The 16,908-nt window shown below is 33.4% G+C and overlaps 1 protein-coding gene across 1 annotated transcript; it reads right to left on the bottom strand.

Moving 5' to 3' along the window:
* Positions 1-12,628: 12,628 nt before the first annotated feature.
* On the bottom strand, positions 12,629-15,800 carry LOC133173117 (heat shock 70 kDa protein 12B-like). Its single transcript, XM_061308048.1, has 5 exons — positions 15,751-15,800; positions 15,040-15,474; positions 14,205-14,426; positions 13,907-14,057; positions 12,629-13,822 (listed from the first exon to the last, which is right to left on the bottom strand). Exons 2-5 carry the CDS (start codon positions 15,361-15,363, stop codon positions 12,690-12,692), a joined length of 1,830 nt encoding a protein of 609 aa, XP_061164032.1. The 5' UTR covers positions 15,364-15,474; positions 15,751-15,800; the 3' UTR covers positions 12,629-12,689.
* Between the last annotated feature and the right edge of the window lie 1,108 nt (positions 15,801-16,908).

The following is a 16,908-nucleotide window of genomic DNA, read 5'->3' as shown; positions in this document are numbered from 1 at the left end:
CCCCCCCCTCCACATAATATATATGTGTGTGTGTGCTGTATGTATGACTTGCACCACATGAACATATAAAATGAAATTAAATTAAATTGTGTAATCTAGCCCAGGATTAAGCTCCTTTTACATGGTTTTAAAGTGAAATTATAATAAATTGTGCTGTAAAAAGTTTTCATCCTAGAAACATAGTTACTTTCTGGTTACCTTAGTAACGTTTCCTTGATTGTCGCTCATATTAGAGTCTCTGATGGAGGTTTACTTCCACAGCATAATTATAGGAAATTGTCATTAAATGGGTGCGTATCTTGCAGTCATAATAATATCTAAAACGAAAGTACATCCAGAACCGGTATTTCCACATTTTAAACCTACCTGATACCTTATTGTGAAAATTAAATTTTACAAATACCCTACCATGAATGTATAAATTTTACCAATGATTACCTGTCAAGAAAAATCGTTGTAAATTTATATACTTATGTGACCAGTATTTGTTCCTAAAAAGGAGTCTAGCTCGGGTACTAGATATTCAACCAACTCTATAAGATGATCACAGAAAATTGGGTAAGGTTTTTATGAAAAAAAGAGAAATCTTAAAGGGTTAATACCTTTCAAAAAATTAAAAATTTGTAAGAAAGAGGGAAGAAAGGAGTATTAATTCTCTCAGGTATTCTCCATTCATTGCATACACTTTTTGTATGAAAAGCTTAAAAACCCGAAATAAAATTGTTTAAAAAATCATTTATTTTGTATTACCTTATATTCATATTTCTAATATTACTTCTACGATTCATCACAATTTAAAACTAGATGCTGTCATAAGACAGTATTACCCGCACTAAGGTGTTTGCCTCTAAAAGCACACTCCTTCATATTTGGTTAACCAAGGAAAAGACACAATAATTTTATAATTTACGCAGTACATGTATTTGTCAAATCGAGCCTAAAATGCTCAGGTGAACATGTGACCCATGGGCCTCTCATGTAAGTATTTCATGTACTAAATTCAATACCAATCTGAAATTATAGAATTTAATAAATGATGTAAATGATGTTTTGTTTTTTTAAAGAGGGGGAATGTAAATCTTGGCCCATAATTGGAACTTTTTAAATTTATTTTCAAAAGAACAAGTATTTTTATTTTAGTGCATAGCATTTTTGATGAACTTAAAAAAATTAGATGCCAATTTTCAGAATTGGTCAAAATGTGCAAACTTTTATCAGTATTTGAGTAGGTAAAAACCCTCTCCAAAACCAACACCGATCAATTTTGTCAAAATCACCCCCTTCCCCACAATTTGCCTGTTTTTGGAAATAAATAGCACAAAGTTATGTAAAAACATCGTTTGTAATTATAATATAAAATTTGTACATATACTATGTGTACACCTTTTTGAAAATTTCTAGACCCGCGCCTCGCATTGGACTTGCGTCACCCTACGAGAACTTGTTTTACAATTATCATTATTGGATTGCACATGGTGTACACATGATTATATCAGTAAGAATTTATTCTTTGTGTGTTTTATTTGAATTATAATTAATGAAGTTGACAGTATCTTTGACAGGCAGTAAATACAAGTTTAGGTATATATTGGGGTAAAATAATCTGAAATGCAAATGGTAAGGTAATAGTTTAAAAAGGGTCATAGATGATCATTCGGATTTCACATGCAAGTTATACATTGAAGCAAGTCCCTGGGGGTCATTACCATTCCCTAGATATGGAAATAATCAAAAAGCTTGAAATAAGATCGGAAAACCCAAAGCCGTCTTTGTATTTTGACATATTAAATGGTATAAGGGGTCATGACCCTGAAACGACAAATGATCATGTAACTCAAAAATGGTTGAAAACATTTCCCCTTGACCATACATAATTTTGTTTTTGTGTCATTATGTATCTAATGGTATAAAGGTTATGAACCCCCTTGAACTGGAAATGTTCACAATATGACCTGCATCAAATTCAAAAGTGAATCAATGATAAGATTGCTTGACATTCCATTTATGACTTTGGGTCAACCCAACCTCCTAGAATTACATGTAGGAATCATTCAGAGAGACACACTATTAAACATTGTGCACATTTTTGTATATATATTCACATTTTTTTTTCATGTCAAAACAAAGTATTGGTTTGCATACATGAACAAACTGGGGGCTGGAAAGGGGTAAAAGAGTAAAGGAGTTATATCTGCATGTCTTAATTGTTGAAAACTTCTAAAATTTGTGAATATTAACCCCATTTCTGACTTGTCATCATTATTTACTCTTCTCACAAAATACATGTACATGTTTATTAGTCAATAGATATATAATTTTGGTCATATTCTTAGTTCTTCCTTGAGTCTGGAATGATGATATAAATATTTGAAGAATGATCAAGAGTTGAACAGGTCTTGCTTCTGAAAATTGATTAAGCTCTGTGGTTAAATTAGCTATACCCGTATAGCTTAATTTTGCTATTTAAAACAACTTGTTTACCTCATGTATTTATTATCATACTGTTTTCTAGAAAACACAGTTTTTTTTCAATCTGGATAAAAGTCATACTATCGTGACATAGTATACATTTTCAGCTTTGAATTATTCTGAAAACAAGGCCTAAAACATGCTTTTCAAATATTGTAGCTCTTTCCGACCACTTGCGATCATAAATTTTTATTTTTGCTTAAGGCAATAAACCTGGGGCATTTTCTCTCTTTCCTTTCCTTTCTCTCTTTCTGACAATTAAAACGGAATAATATAAGAAAAGTTTGTTTTTTTAAATTAATAAACTTCCTAGGATTTTATAGGGTGTAATTCATACTGCAATTAGATTGATATCCCTCTCAGATATGAAAAAAAGAGTACTCACAATCATGTCTTTGATCTACATCTAATTACGAAAGGACACAGCCAGAAGTCTTTTTCATGATTTGTTACAAATGTCACATGGAACTCCTATTACTCAAGAACATGTAAGTTCTTAACTTGAATCCCTTAGAAAATACACGACTGTCTTCAGAGTATGCAAAAATTAAACTGTGTTAAATAACTTGAAAACAACTCACTGAACCGATTTGTTGAGACAGGTAAACATAGCCCTCAGGGTATAATTATCATAAAGAACCTCAATCTACAAAAAGTTTTAACTTATGTTAAACTTCATCACATAGTGTTAAATCAAGTTTGTCCAAATCATTACCTCCATGGGTAGGGTGGGGTCACAAAAGGGGATCAAAGTTTTACATGGGAATGTATAGGAAAAAATCTTCAAAAAATCTTCTCAAGAACATCTGGGCAAGGAAAAATTAAACTTAATATATGAAAATTTATAACAGTGTGTAGAATCAAATTTGTTCTTTCAAAACTACTCCTCCTACAGCTTTGATTGATTTCATTAATAACTGAAGCACAAGTAAACTATACTAAGATACATAATTCTGATTATTGGTTTCTGATTTTCTTGAGCACTATTGCCATGGTTAGTAAAAAAAAGAAGATATTTTTGTGAAATGCATTCAAACCGCTACTCCTCCTTGAGTTTTGGTTTGATTTAAATGACTTTGTGCACAATCAGTCTTTAAAAATGTACAAAATTCAATGTTAATCAGTTTTGATTTCATTGAACGATGTTGCCATGATTACTAAAAGAAGATTGAAAATGCAAAAAAAAAAAAAAAAAAAAAAAAAAAAAAAAAAAAAAAAAAAAAAAACGGGAAAAAACGTCATTCTTCGACCCCTATCCCCCCCCCCCCCCGATGAAAATAATAATTCTGGAACCTTATTGCATCTACAGGACACCACCAATCATCTTCAAATAGATGATAATGCTACTGCTTAAAATATTAGAGAATTTCTGGGAACCAAGGTCTTTTTGTATAAAATGTCAATTTTCGACCCCCATTTGACCCCCTAGGGTGAAAATGAAAATTCTGAAATTTTATTGCACATCTATAGAGCACCACTAATCATCTGCCAAAAGATGATTAGGGTACTGCGTTAAATGTAAGGGGGTTCTGGGAACCAGGTCATAGTAAAAAAATCATTATTTCCACACCCATATGACCCCTAGGGTGAAAATGAAAATTCCGAAACCTTATTGCACATCCACAGGACACCATCAATCATTTTCTAAAGGAGATTAGGCTATTGCATAAAATGTAAGAGGAGTTCTGGGAACCAGTTTTTTGTAGAAAAAATTTCATTTTTTGGCCCCCGTTTTGCCCCTGGGGTAATATTTAAAATTCCAAAACTTTATTGCACATCTACAGGACACTACCAGTCATATCCGAAAAGATTAATTGGTTACTGCTTAAAATATAAGGGGAGTTTGAGGAAAAAGAAAGGGTGACAGACGGACAGACAGACAGACGGACGGACCAGGGTAAGGACAATATAACAATTATTATATTATATGAATTTAATTCTCAAAATGAAATTCATTTTTTTAAATGGAAGTCCAACTTAGGAGATGCCAATCCTCAACCATATGGCTCCTCTGTATCTCAAAGGACTCGATATTTTTGCACAAAGAATTATTGGCCCAGGGTCACAATTAAAGGGAATGCACTTACAATGTATAAATTTATTGCATTTCGTGAAGTCACTAATTTTTGTGGTATTTTTCGTTGTGTTCGTGATATAAAGAGACCATCAAATTAATAGCCATTCTCTGTAATGACTTGAACTTTTATATAGGAGCTGTGGCACGCATAGTCTCAGAATTTCTCCAAACTCTCTGTGATAAAAGTCTTTGATACCGTAAACTCAAATCAGGCAAAAATTGGTTGCTAAGTGTCATGGTTACCATAGCAATATGTCCTAAAGTTTGAAAAATGGCATTTTTCAACATGTTCAGAGTCCAACAGTTAACGTTTGCAGCAAAGCAAACAAGAGGCAGTGACTGTTTCTGAAAGTTGAAGGCCTGGTGTCTTAAATGCATGATAAACATGTTTGGTAAATCAATTTTAACATATGTTACTATTGAAACAAAGTATTCAAAAGTAATAATTTTGTTTATTTAATTTTATAAAGTCATACACTTAAGAATAAAAATAATTATAGGTTGAAATTCAAGTAAACAATAGACAAGAGATCTTTGTAACATATACCAAGGACGAAATATGATATTTCTTATAGGTTGGCAATGGTTGCCATGGTTTTAATACCACGAAGAGATTTTAAATTTACTCTCTTAGTGTTTTAATCTTATCCTATCTTTTTAAAAAGCATATTTCTATATAACTGATGATCAATTTTTAAAGGCGTTGGTGTGACCCTAATTTTAACATTTCAAAAAATTCAATTTCAATTCTTTAAATACTGCGTTGCTATGGAAATAAGGCGAAAAAACGTGAATAAAAATCTGAAAAATACTCTGTTTCCTTGGATACGTACCCTTGTATGTAGATTCCCAAAACTTTAATGATTGATATATGTGAACAACTAACCTGACTTTCAATTTTGACTACCACCCAATCTCTAACTGGATGCAAAAAGGTGGCACATAGGGTCAAAAATTGACATAAAATTAACAGAATCGAACATTTTCTCTTCTTGGTAACCATAGCAACAGTGTTGTATTTTTCAACAAACTTTATCAATATATGATATTCAACTTTAGTTCAACCAGATAAGTACTATTCAAAGTGAGTCAGATAATATGATTCTTGATTAAAAGGTTAGTAAATTCCTAAAGCAGCAAAAAATATCACTTAAAACATCTAGTACGTTGTTTCCGTGGTTACACTGCAAAGTAACAATTAATCCCAATTTTTCTTATGTTGTTGGTGTTGCAAGGTCCTAAGGATGTATATGTGCCAGTCATGAATTTTATTGTTTTCCTCAAGATAGTAGCATTAACCCAATCATAGCAACAGATTTTGCATGGTGACACTGTGTTACCATGGCAACCACGGAAGTTATTTCTAGAATAATATTGCCAATACCTAATTACATAAGGTAAAATATTTTTCATTGTTTTTCTTATGTTGTTGATTGAGATTGATCATGTAACATCTATCATTTGTGAATATTGAGCATTTTTCAGCATCTAAAATGTATGTCAAATGTACCCATGGTTACCACTTACTTAGAGATAAATCCTAACTAGTTTCTTTATAGCATAAGTGGCAACAAGGTGTCATGTTTTTGGGAGAATGGTTTGTTTGTTTTTCTTAGTCTTTATTAAGGCTCAAGAAATATTCAAAGTAGCTGAAAATCTCAATTTTTTCAACTTTTCTGGCTGTTTCCATGGCAACCAAGACACATAGCAACGATATTTTATTTGATATATGTTTCTGGTGTCAAGTTGTAATAATGGGCAAAGTTTCATCAAAATCGGTGACCATGCGTGGCCAAGAAGTTTAAGTGGTTACAGAGAATCGCTATTAATACTCTTCCATGAATTGTAAAATTTCACAAATACTATTTCACTTATAACTTTTTCACAAATTCCCACGAACTTTTTTTTCTCAAACCACACGACTTTACACAAGGCCTACATTAAGATGTTTTATTTCCCCCTTTATACTATCTCTACTCATTTACTTTTATTTATTTATTTCGGTCACACTCTATAGTCAGTACATTCGAACTACCTCTGTGTCTACATATCCACAATCCAGATCAGAATAAAATTTGGCATTTACATATAGAAAGTGAGCTCGGAAAAAATGTGTCTTATTTGAGTAATCTGTAATAAAAGATCGCCGAGTCACAGTAGAGAAATAGTTGAATATCTTAACATTAAAATAATACTTAATCTTTTAAAATTTCAATAATTTAGACAGTCAACAGGCCAGAAATGATAAAGGAAAACACTCATACATGATTCCCATTGCAAATTGGATACACGACAAATCCAAGACAGAGGAGTGCGGTTGCGATGGACACCCTGCTCATACATCCTATGACCGAAATTTGGCAATTTATGACATATGGGCTTTCTTCTTATAAAAAACTAGAACTGTCCAGAAGGTGCCAAGTCACTAATACTAGTATTTGATGGATCTAAGAGGTGTTCACAATTTGTTTAAACATTTAGAGTGAAAATTTACTGGTAATTGCTCATTAAATTTTTTTTATTGAATGAAACTAAGGCGCAGCCTAATAAAACATCAATACATGTACTTATAATAACATTTCTTTTTATTACATTGAATTTTGAACTTTTTCTGTCAGTGACCTTGAGTCAAGGTCATGACACACCCTCAGGTTATAAGCAATCATTGTGTAAAATGGAAACTCATCAAGTTTATCCATAAGAAAGATATGGACCGGACACGAATTATGAACACTTTCTTTCAGTGACCTTGAACTACACATATGACCTTGGGTCAAGGTCATGACACACCCTCAGGTCATAAGCAATCTTTGTGTAAAATGGGAACTCACCAAGTTTATCCATAAGAAAGATATGGACAGGACACGAATCGTGAACTTTTTTCTTTCAGTGAACTAGAACTTGCCCAAATGACCTTGGGTCAAAGTCAAGACACACCCTCAGGTCATGAACATTCTTTGTGTGAAGTAGTAGATTCTAATGTTCCTCTGTAAGAAAGATATGGACCGGACACGTTTGCACAGACAGTCGGACGGACGGACAAGGTGATTCTTATACCCCCCCCCCCCAACTGCGTTTGCAGGGGAGTATAATAACATGCGTGGTAAGAAATATAAGACCCGAGGAAATGTTTGGGTCGCTGTGAACACTACGCTATACGGAGCATGTCTCGTGACCGCCTGAACTTCGTGATACATGCAAGGTGGCCATGGATGGTGTAATGGAAAAAAAAGTAATTGTAATTGACTCTAATTAATTACATTTTTTGAAGTAATTGAAAATAATTTGTAATTGAACATTTTTTTTCAATTACTTGTAATTGTAATTTAATTGATTATAATGGAAAAAATACCATGTAATTTCAATTACTTTTTTCAATTACTGTACATTCAATCACATTCATGATATATTCATGATATATTGTCACCACTACCTCCCCATTTTACTGAGTTTTTTTTTTTATTTTATTGTAAAATATATCCTCAATCCTTCAATTAAACAAAATCTTAAGTTAATGTTTACAAACAAATAATTAATGATTATGATTGGCTTGAAAATAATAATCTAGTTTCTTTCTAATTATTATGTAAATTTTTAATTTTTTGATTTATGTTTATAAATCTGAATTTGAACAACCCTTCTTACGTCTACTAGTATTCAGCCATGAAACACACATTTTTGTATTTCAATCTGTGTTATTTGATCAATAATAAAGAAAAAGATGGTGTGTGTCATTAATTAAGATCTCTCTTGCTGGGAAAAGATAATTGCCCTCCAGATCACAGCTGTAAATTGCAAACGAAACAAATCAACTCCTCTAAAGAGATATTCATTCCATGATACAGAAGACAAAGCCATTGGAGATAATTATTTCAATTTAAAATGCTCCGCTAGCTTTAGAAAAGAAAAACTTTCAATTTGATAATTATTTTAACATCTAAACAGATTTTTGTGAATGAATTTTCTATCTGTACAAGTATATTATTTATGAAGTAAAATTGTTTAACATAAATATCAATTTAGGATGTTCAGGTTACCTTCAAAGGAAATATTTTAATATATATATATATATATATATATATATATATATATATATATATATATATATATATATATATATATATATATATATATATATATATATATTACGGGATGAATTGTCCGTCAAATTCTAATTCTGGGCCAACCGTGAGTTTTCCTCTTATTGTTGAACACAGATTCATAAAACCTCCAATAAGCCAACACGCGTTATAGTTTTAGTACTTTTATATAGAATCAGCATGGAATATACTTTTACATGAGTTTGGGATGTATCAGCACCGAAGGTCTGATTCCAACTGACTATAATTTTTAACAACAAAACATACATATTGAACAATGATAGAACAAACTAAAAGGATTAACAATAAGTATTAAGAAATCAAGCATTAAACAATTATTGATGACATTTTAGCGACATGTATATAATAGAATTAAAGTAGATGAAAGATTAAGTGTCAATAAATATAAACAGAAGTCAATTAAGGGATTAAGTGTCCATCTCTGATTGTGCCTCGGGTGGGATTAAGGCTGTGCGGAATTTATAGAATTTAACACATTTGCGAAAATATACGAAAAGTTTTAATAACAATTTACACAAAATCCGAAAAGTTAATTCACATAGTAATTTATGATAATTCCAAAAATGTCATATTTTACACCGTAACATATAAGTAATGTTTTTGTTTTTAATTTGTAAGTATGTTATTGCTATAAATAAAAGATGAATTGAATTTTTGTTGTGTGAAAGGCCCGAACCATGGAGCCTGATTAGTGCCCTAATCTTGGAGCCTAATTAGCGCCCTAATTATGGCGCCTAACAGATGTTCTTAATGTATTAGGTGTCTTGACACCCAACAATGGTGCTGAGGCCCTAATACTTGGAGCCCAATGCCCTAACAGGTGTCATAATCATGGAGTCTAACGCCCAAACAGGTGCCCTAATGACGTTAGGTGTCAGACAGAGTATATATATAAGGAGAGAGAGATAGTGAACAAAAACAGATAGCTTGTACTTGATATGTAAACTGCGATTGGATATTATTATACTCATTGAAGCAAAACTCTGCTGTTTTTTTTTTTTTTTTTTTTTTTTTTTTTATTAGATCTATGAAGATCTATAGTTCCTAACCTAAACACAGGATCCACAATATTTTGTGACAGGGGGACGTGGTGAATAGTCACTTCTTAAGGACTGGTTCCTAGAGTTACCGTCGGAAAACCCCCCAAAAACGTCAAATATATATATATATATATATATATATATATATATATATATATATATATATATATATATATATATATATATATATATATATATATAAATGTTCGTCGAAAAACATTTGTTGAAAAACACTTACCCCTTGAATAATGAAGCCACGCCCCCCAGCATAGCAACAGTCAGCATTGCTGGACGACGGGTGATATTCCGAAAAATATTGACTGCGCAGAATTTATGCGCGCAAGGTTCACTGTAATATGTATTTGTATAAAACATTCAGTATAATAAATAATGAATGTGAATTTTCACCCCTCGAAAAAAATTGTCAACCTCGGCTGTGCCTCGGTTGACAATGATTTTCTTGGGGTGAAAATTTTCAATGTTGCAATAACTATTTATATAATATATATTTGTATAATGCAAATATTGACTGGAGTTGAGGGCATCATTGATTATGTAAGGCCTAAGGGATTAAAAATTGCCCGACGCTGAGCAGAGGGCAATATTTTCGTCCTGAGGGGCTAACATGATCAATGATGCCTGAATGTGAATCGTGCTCTACGTGTCATCCTAAACTGGCATTTAAACAGCTATTCAACTTTTATATAGCCTTGCTAACGAGATGGTTCTCAAAAACCACGTGATACTGTACCACAGTTCGGTGAAATATGTGGAGATAACGAACAGTATTCGAGCTCAAAAATCCAATAAATATCACAAAATAAGAGCAAAGCAAACACGGACCTCCTAAACTTCAGAGGTGGGATCAGTTGCCATGGAGGAGTGAGCATCCCCTGCCGACCGGTCAGACCCGCCGTGTGCTCCTTGTCATGATCGGGAAATAGCGGAAAAATCCGTCGACAATTCAGTGTGTAAATAATGGCCTAACAAATAGTATGAAAAAGGTCAGTCAGCATTAGACTTAATGATAGATTGTATTTGCTGACAAGGTCATTGTATCGACCATAGAACTTATGAAATGATGACTTTAAACGAGACTGCTGATATTCTTGTTTCATCAACTTGTTTGTCAATAACTTACCTCGTTTTGGAAATTGTTCATACGTAGAGCATGCTCTGGAATCAACTGAGAGATACAAACCCCGTATGCAGGTGATAAGGGAATATTGCTGCATAAGTAAGGGAAGTTGACGATTGAAAAGTTAAAGTCATCACGCTTATCATAAAGCTTTGTTGTAAGATTACCATTAAAGTCTTTTCTAATAAAATATCCAAATATGAAACAGATGTGTCAGACTCTGTGGTATCTTTTTATCTCAAGCTCACCGGGATATATCGTGTCGACATAAAAATGGAAATAACCATTGTTAATTGACAATACGTCGTCGATATATCCAATGTCGAGTTGAAGGCCACAGCAAGTGTTTTCTTCTTTTTACGTAAAAGATTTTGAACAAATTCTGCTTCATATGAATACAAAACTAGGTCTGCTAATAACGAGGAGCAATCGGTACCCATGGAAATTCCAATAGATTGTTAGAAGACCTGGTCCCCAAAAACCACATAGATATTGTCAATCAGAAACTCGAGCATCTTTTTAATGTCAACTTCAGAGTACTTGTGTGTACAATCAGAGAGCTTTTTAACAAAATAATTCTGTAAATGACCAATGACAAGGTAAGTACATTTACGAGTTCCATTTTTATTGAAAAAGCAGCTGTCAACTATGTCAGAAAGTGTGGACTTTAACTTATCATGGGGAATAGTTGTATATAAAGTTGAAAAGTCGTTAGTTTTTATGTTGTTGATTTTGGTGATTTCAAATGTTCTAAAAGCCTTAGATTTTTTTAGTATCCACATCTGATTTACACCACTTCTCGAATATATTGTTGCACAGTACTCTTGAAGTTTCACTTTCACAACTGTTAATATCTAAGTGAGGAGTAAAGAAGGAGCCTTGGTAGAACATTTACTGGAACCCGCTATGTATCTTTGTTTGTAAGGATTTTAATGAAGTTTCAGAATCCAATATAGATATAGTAATTCAAATTTATTTTGGTTGTTGGGAATATCAACAATATTCAAAACGGATATGTGACGTTGAAGTATTTCCTCCTTAGAAAGGGAGCTATGGGTATAAGTTGGATTACCACTTGTAGAATTAAATCCCAGTTCCTCTAAAATACAATTTATATAAATAAATGAGCCTTACAAACAAAGACAATGTTGTTACCTGCTTTGCCAGCAGGGACCAGTACGTACTGATCTTGTAATCTATCTAATTCTTTTTTCACTTCTGAATTATTGAATACAGAAGGATAGATGGTTTTCATACTGCCCCTCAATCGTTTAATGCGAGATTTTAACATACATCTGATACATTTAATCCATTCTGACAAAGTGTCAAGTCTTCTTTTTCATGTCTGACCCAACGTCTGGCGTAATCCTCTACAGAATCCATAATATGTATGAAATTACGTCGCCAGTTAAAGGATCGGGGTTCCTTATATTTAGGACCTTTTAAAATTAGTAATCTGAGGTCCTCATAATTAACTATATTTACGTCACCAGTAATAACGTGTCCAGCAGGACTATAGTTATAGGGCGAAGAAGAACATGAACACGAAGGAGGATTATGTTTCAGATATTCGATATCCAGGCCCTGTAAAGTTTTCTTGTAATTGAAAAGTTTGGAAGCAATAGTCGATGTATATTTGTAGGAAATACAAGGTGTATTTGAGATTTCTTTTATCAAAAGTGTGGGTTATCTGTACATAACCAACAGTATTATATGGGGTAACTACTACTTCGTCATCCTGAATCTTCGCAAACCTCAATGGAGCAACTTATTGAACAAAAACTTTATATTGCTATAGTTTACTCCATTTCAACTTACGTGTAACATTAAAACAAAATAATTTATCAATAATCTAAATAAACTTCATCTTTGTCCGTTATATCAGGATTCTCCTCCAGAAAGTTAAAGGTCACCTCCGTTTCCTCATTTGTTTCTTCGATCCTTCCCACCACTTTAATCTCAGTCCCACCAAATATAAACTTCACACGAACTGACTTTTTGGAACTCCGTTTTAGTTTAGAAATGTCAATTTCAAGGCATCCTAAATATCTGCAACTTTCATCGTCTGTAAACATTGGGTTGTCTTCAGTTGAAGTATAAATTTTAAAACTTATACCCGTTTGATAATCATGAAGGGGGACATAAGGGTGGTCTTCTTGAGCTTCGTCCACCTCTAGGACGTCACCTTTTTTAACATGCCTACTGAACACACCTCGGCAGTACCATTCATTCTTTATCTTTGTTCGTCTTGATTGAGGATGGTACGAGGGATTAAAGAGCGCACAGGTACCTACGCCGTATGTGCATCTAGCAACTCGTACGGATATTGCTTTTGGGTCATGTCCATACAGAACAGCCCCTTTCAGTACTGCAAGTCCTGCTTCGTGTGGAACTACGACATGCATGTCTGGAAATGACTTTCGGATTTTTTCTTGCAAAAACAGAGACTCTGAAAACCCCCCTACCATAAGAATTTTGTTCGTGCCTTTAGCCTTTGAGGAGGTTAAAAGCTTTTTTATATGATTTACAATACCATCACAAGCAACTGAAAACATATCTGAAAAACGTTCGTGTGAAATTCTTAATTTGTCTAGCTGCCATATTAAACCATCACAATTTGACTTTTCTTTTGTCACATCTTGAATGGTTTTCTTATGAATCTCTTTACAAAAGTCTTTCAAAGTGACAGGAATTTTCATGGTTATATTTCGAATACTAGTGGACTCTGTTTTTGCTTCTTCAGGAGTCCTTTCTAGTGAACGTTTTTTAAGTTCAAACTCGCGATATATCTCCATCATGTCAGAAGCATGATCTCTGCGGTATCTTTCAAATTCCTCCCTGCCCAGTACATCAGAGAGGACGCTGTAAAAAGCTTCATCTACAAATGTTCCTCCCCAGGGGCCTCCCGTAGCCTGCTCAAGTTCTCTAATTCTACCATCTTTTTGAATTTCATGTAAGGTAATGTCAACTGTTCCACCTAAAATAAATTCATGGTTCCATTGAATACTAGTATTATTTTTGGTCATTTTTCTCTCGTTTTTCCTAATGAGTGAATACTTACCTCCTGCATCGAGCACTAAATACCGGCTTCCTTCCTGAAAAACACTAAATCCCTCATCTTCTTCCCCTTTCTCCAGTGATAAATGCTTACAGTAAATGGATGCTGCCTCTGGCTCAAGAGCTATTGTCAGGTTTTCCCCATGTATATTTGCCTAAAAAGAGGTAGTTTTTAAGAATCTGCCGTAAATCATATTTAGTGCAAGTATTACTTTTTACATTAATTTATTTTAAATCTCAGAAGTACGCAATAATTTAATTGATAATCTACAACAGGGACTTAGATAGGAAGGTTTACATACTTTTTTGGCTGCTTCTCTCATGAATTGTTTTGCAGGATCGTCCCAGATGGCAGGGACTGTAATTACCCAGTGGATTTCCTGTTGATGTATAATTCCAGTTCCCCGACTGTTCAGCTGGTCCAACAGATGCTGTTGCAAGAAACCTATTGCGTGTGCAAAGATGTCTATTGCTGGAAGACGCTTGCCATGAATATCGGGTATCGTGGTCTTTCGCGTAAGTTTCTACATGGGATAAAGATGTTGCAAGATTTAGATATCGTGATTTTACACAGATCTTATTGTAATATAAACACAAATTTTCATGAACTTATAATAATCTTAATTAATATATACATGTAACAGGCATTGCGAGCAATATGTTGTTTGCATTAAACCTTGACTTCTTATCAAACCAAGAAAACAAACACTCATATATGTATATACACAGAAGAAACTGCAATTCCTTTTAGACTATATGTGTTGATTTGATAACTATTACGGTTAGCAACATATGGTTTCTTAAGGGTTATACATGTACATGTATACAAGACTTTTTTTTTGGTGGTTGTAGTGACGGATATAAATGAATACAGTCCTCTACATCCAACTTCTCTAATATAAACAGACCAAACTTGCTCTGGCCTTTCAAAATAATTATGATTATCAAATTTCTTAATTTTCAAAAAAAAAAAAATTAAGATCCTCGACTTTTCAGCAATCTTCCCAAATGTAACATAATCCTCACAGCAGTGAATATGCCTTTGACTGGCCTACCCTCCTATTACAAGTATTTGGCAGATAAAAAGCAAAAACTTTCTGCTCCTGAAACGACTTGTAGCATATAAAAACAACTTACGGCTGTCCTGATTTCGTTATAAAGAACCATTTTAAACCGTCTGAAGTAGTAGTGTCCTTTATGCTTGTCTTGTTCCGCGAGTGCTGTGTACTGTGATTCTGCATCATAACCAAAGGCCACTAATTTCTTGTCTGGACCCAGTAAAACTGTTGTGGGTGTCTTCAAGGAGATCATGGTAGGAGACTTCCATTGGTTGGAGGAAATTTTCAGTTTATCTGTCTCATAATCGTCCTTCATTGAAAAGGCATAGCCTGAATAAGTCGTGCCAAAATCGATGGCTGCAACCATCAAGCTGTCCGATGTTGTATCATCATTCAATGCCATTCTATTCGTGATCAGTAGTTATGAGAAAATTCTATGGTGGTACAACTCCAGGTCCTTTGATTCTTATTAACCAGTATCATGGCTTTCCAAAATTAATTCCATTTAAGAATTCTGTAATTATGTATATGGATACTGGACTCATAATGCAATTTTTTAATATATCACAAAAACATAGCTCTAGGCGTTGCAGAAATGCATATAGCAGAGGTAAATTCTTTAATGTAAACAATCATAAACATAATCCAGTTATACTTCCTTGCTTTGGTTTATGTCGGATAAACCGAAAGTAGAAATGTCAGTACATGCAAATATGTGAAGAAAAGTAAAATGTTCAAGTTACGGTATATTCAAAAGAACGCCAAGAAAGTCCATTCTACTATTACCTACCATTTCGTGTGACTACCTATAGTTACGTTCATTTATATCATGTATAAAACGGTAAATTTACTACCCAGGCACTTTAACCGATCTGCAAATCAGGGTTATCTTTCGTTTGTTCGGTAATGTTGGGGCCCCCGATAGGTTAAAGCTATATGGCGTATACGGGATTGAGAGTAGATGAACATGATATTTCTTATTTACGTTCAAATTAAAATTTTCACCAATTTTGAAAAACCCCACGTTTCTGGTTAAATTGACTTTAAACTTTGTCTGATATTTAAATGCGAAGTCGGTAAATTAATAAATCGGTTATTGTTTTAAATTTCTAATATCTATGAAACACGATTGATTTAAATTGTGTAATTAACAGAAAAGTCCTATCTTTATATAAGTAATAAAACAAACAGAAAGACCTTTTTTAATTTTAGGTGGTCTGAACTTATAAAAAAAAAAAACAAAAAAAACAAAAAAAAACGTCATATATGACTTTAAACTGAAGTGAATTAAACGGCTATTTTGCGTTCCTTTTAGCAAGATTACATTTAATCAGTTAATTAAGGGAATGAATTTCTAATAAGGAGCTGGGCGGATTCATGATTTCAGGTTAGAGGTTGCAAACTTTTTAAAAACTTAACTCAAAATACTTGAAGTTATGAATTTCCTCGGGACCGCTGCAGAGAAGTGTGTATAACATCTCAGGCGTTTATTACTCAGGACCTTTACTGGAAAACAGGTGGATTAATAAGTACATGTACTAGAATAGAGAGTGTCTCCTCCAGTCAAACAAATAGAATGGAGATGTGAAACTTCTGAAAGATTCTAATGAGTCGGCAGAGAAATGGACAGAATCCGGTAATTAATTAATTAAATGTGAAAAAAAAACTTTATTGCCAATATTGGTAGTGTACTAGTATATCCTGGATATTCCGAACAATGGATAATTCCGGACTGTGCATTATCTAAATTAATATAAAGTACGACTGCTTCCCGACGATGGTTAATAAATTCAGTGTTATTAGGACCTACTGTTCTACAAGTCAATTAAACAATGAAATGATTTCTTCGTTTGTTATATACACATGTAGTTCATGTTATTCTCTTTAGAGTAGTAGACAGTGCTGGATGTAGGCGAAAGCCTGTCCACTTCTCTAAACAGAATATGTT

Source organism: Saccostrea echinata, unplaced genomic scaffold (genome assembly GCF_033153115.1).
Source record: "Saccostrea echinata isolate AGI-Se365-2 ecotype Australia unplaced genomic scaffold, CSIRO_AGI_Sech_v1 ptg000056l, whole genome shotgun sequence".
Taxonomy (NCBI): domain Eukaryota; kingdom Metazoa; phylum Mollusca; class Bivalvia; order Ostreida; family Ostreidae; genus Saccostrea; species Saccostrea echinata.
Note: the sequence above shows the minus strand (reverse complement) of the source record. Positions and strands in the feature narration are given on the sequence as shown.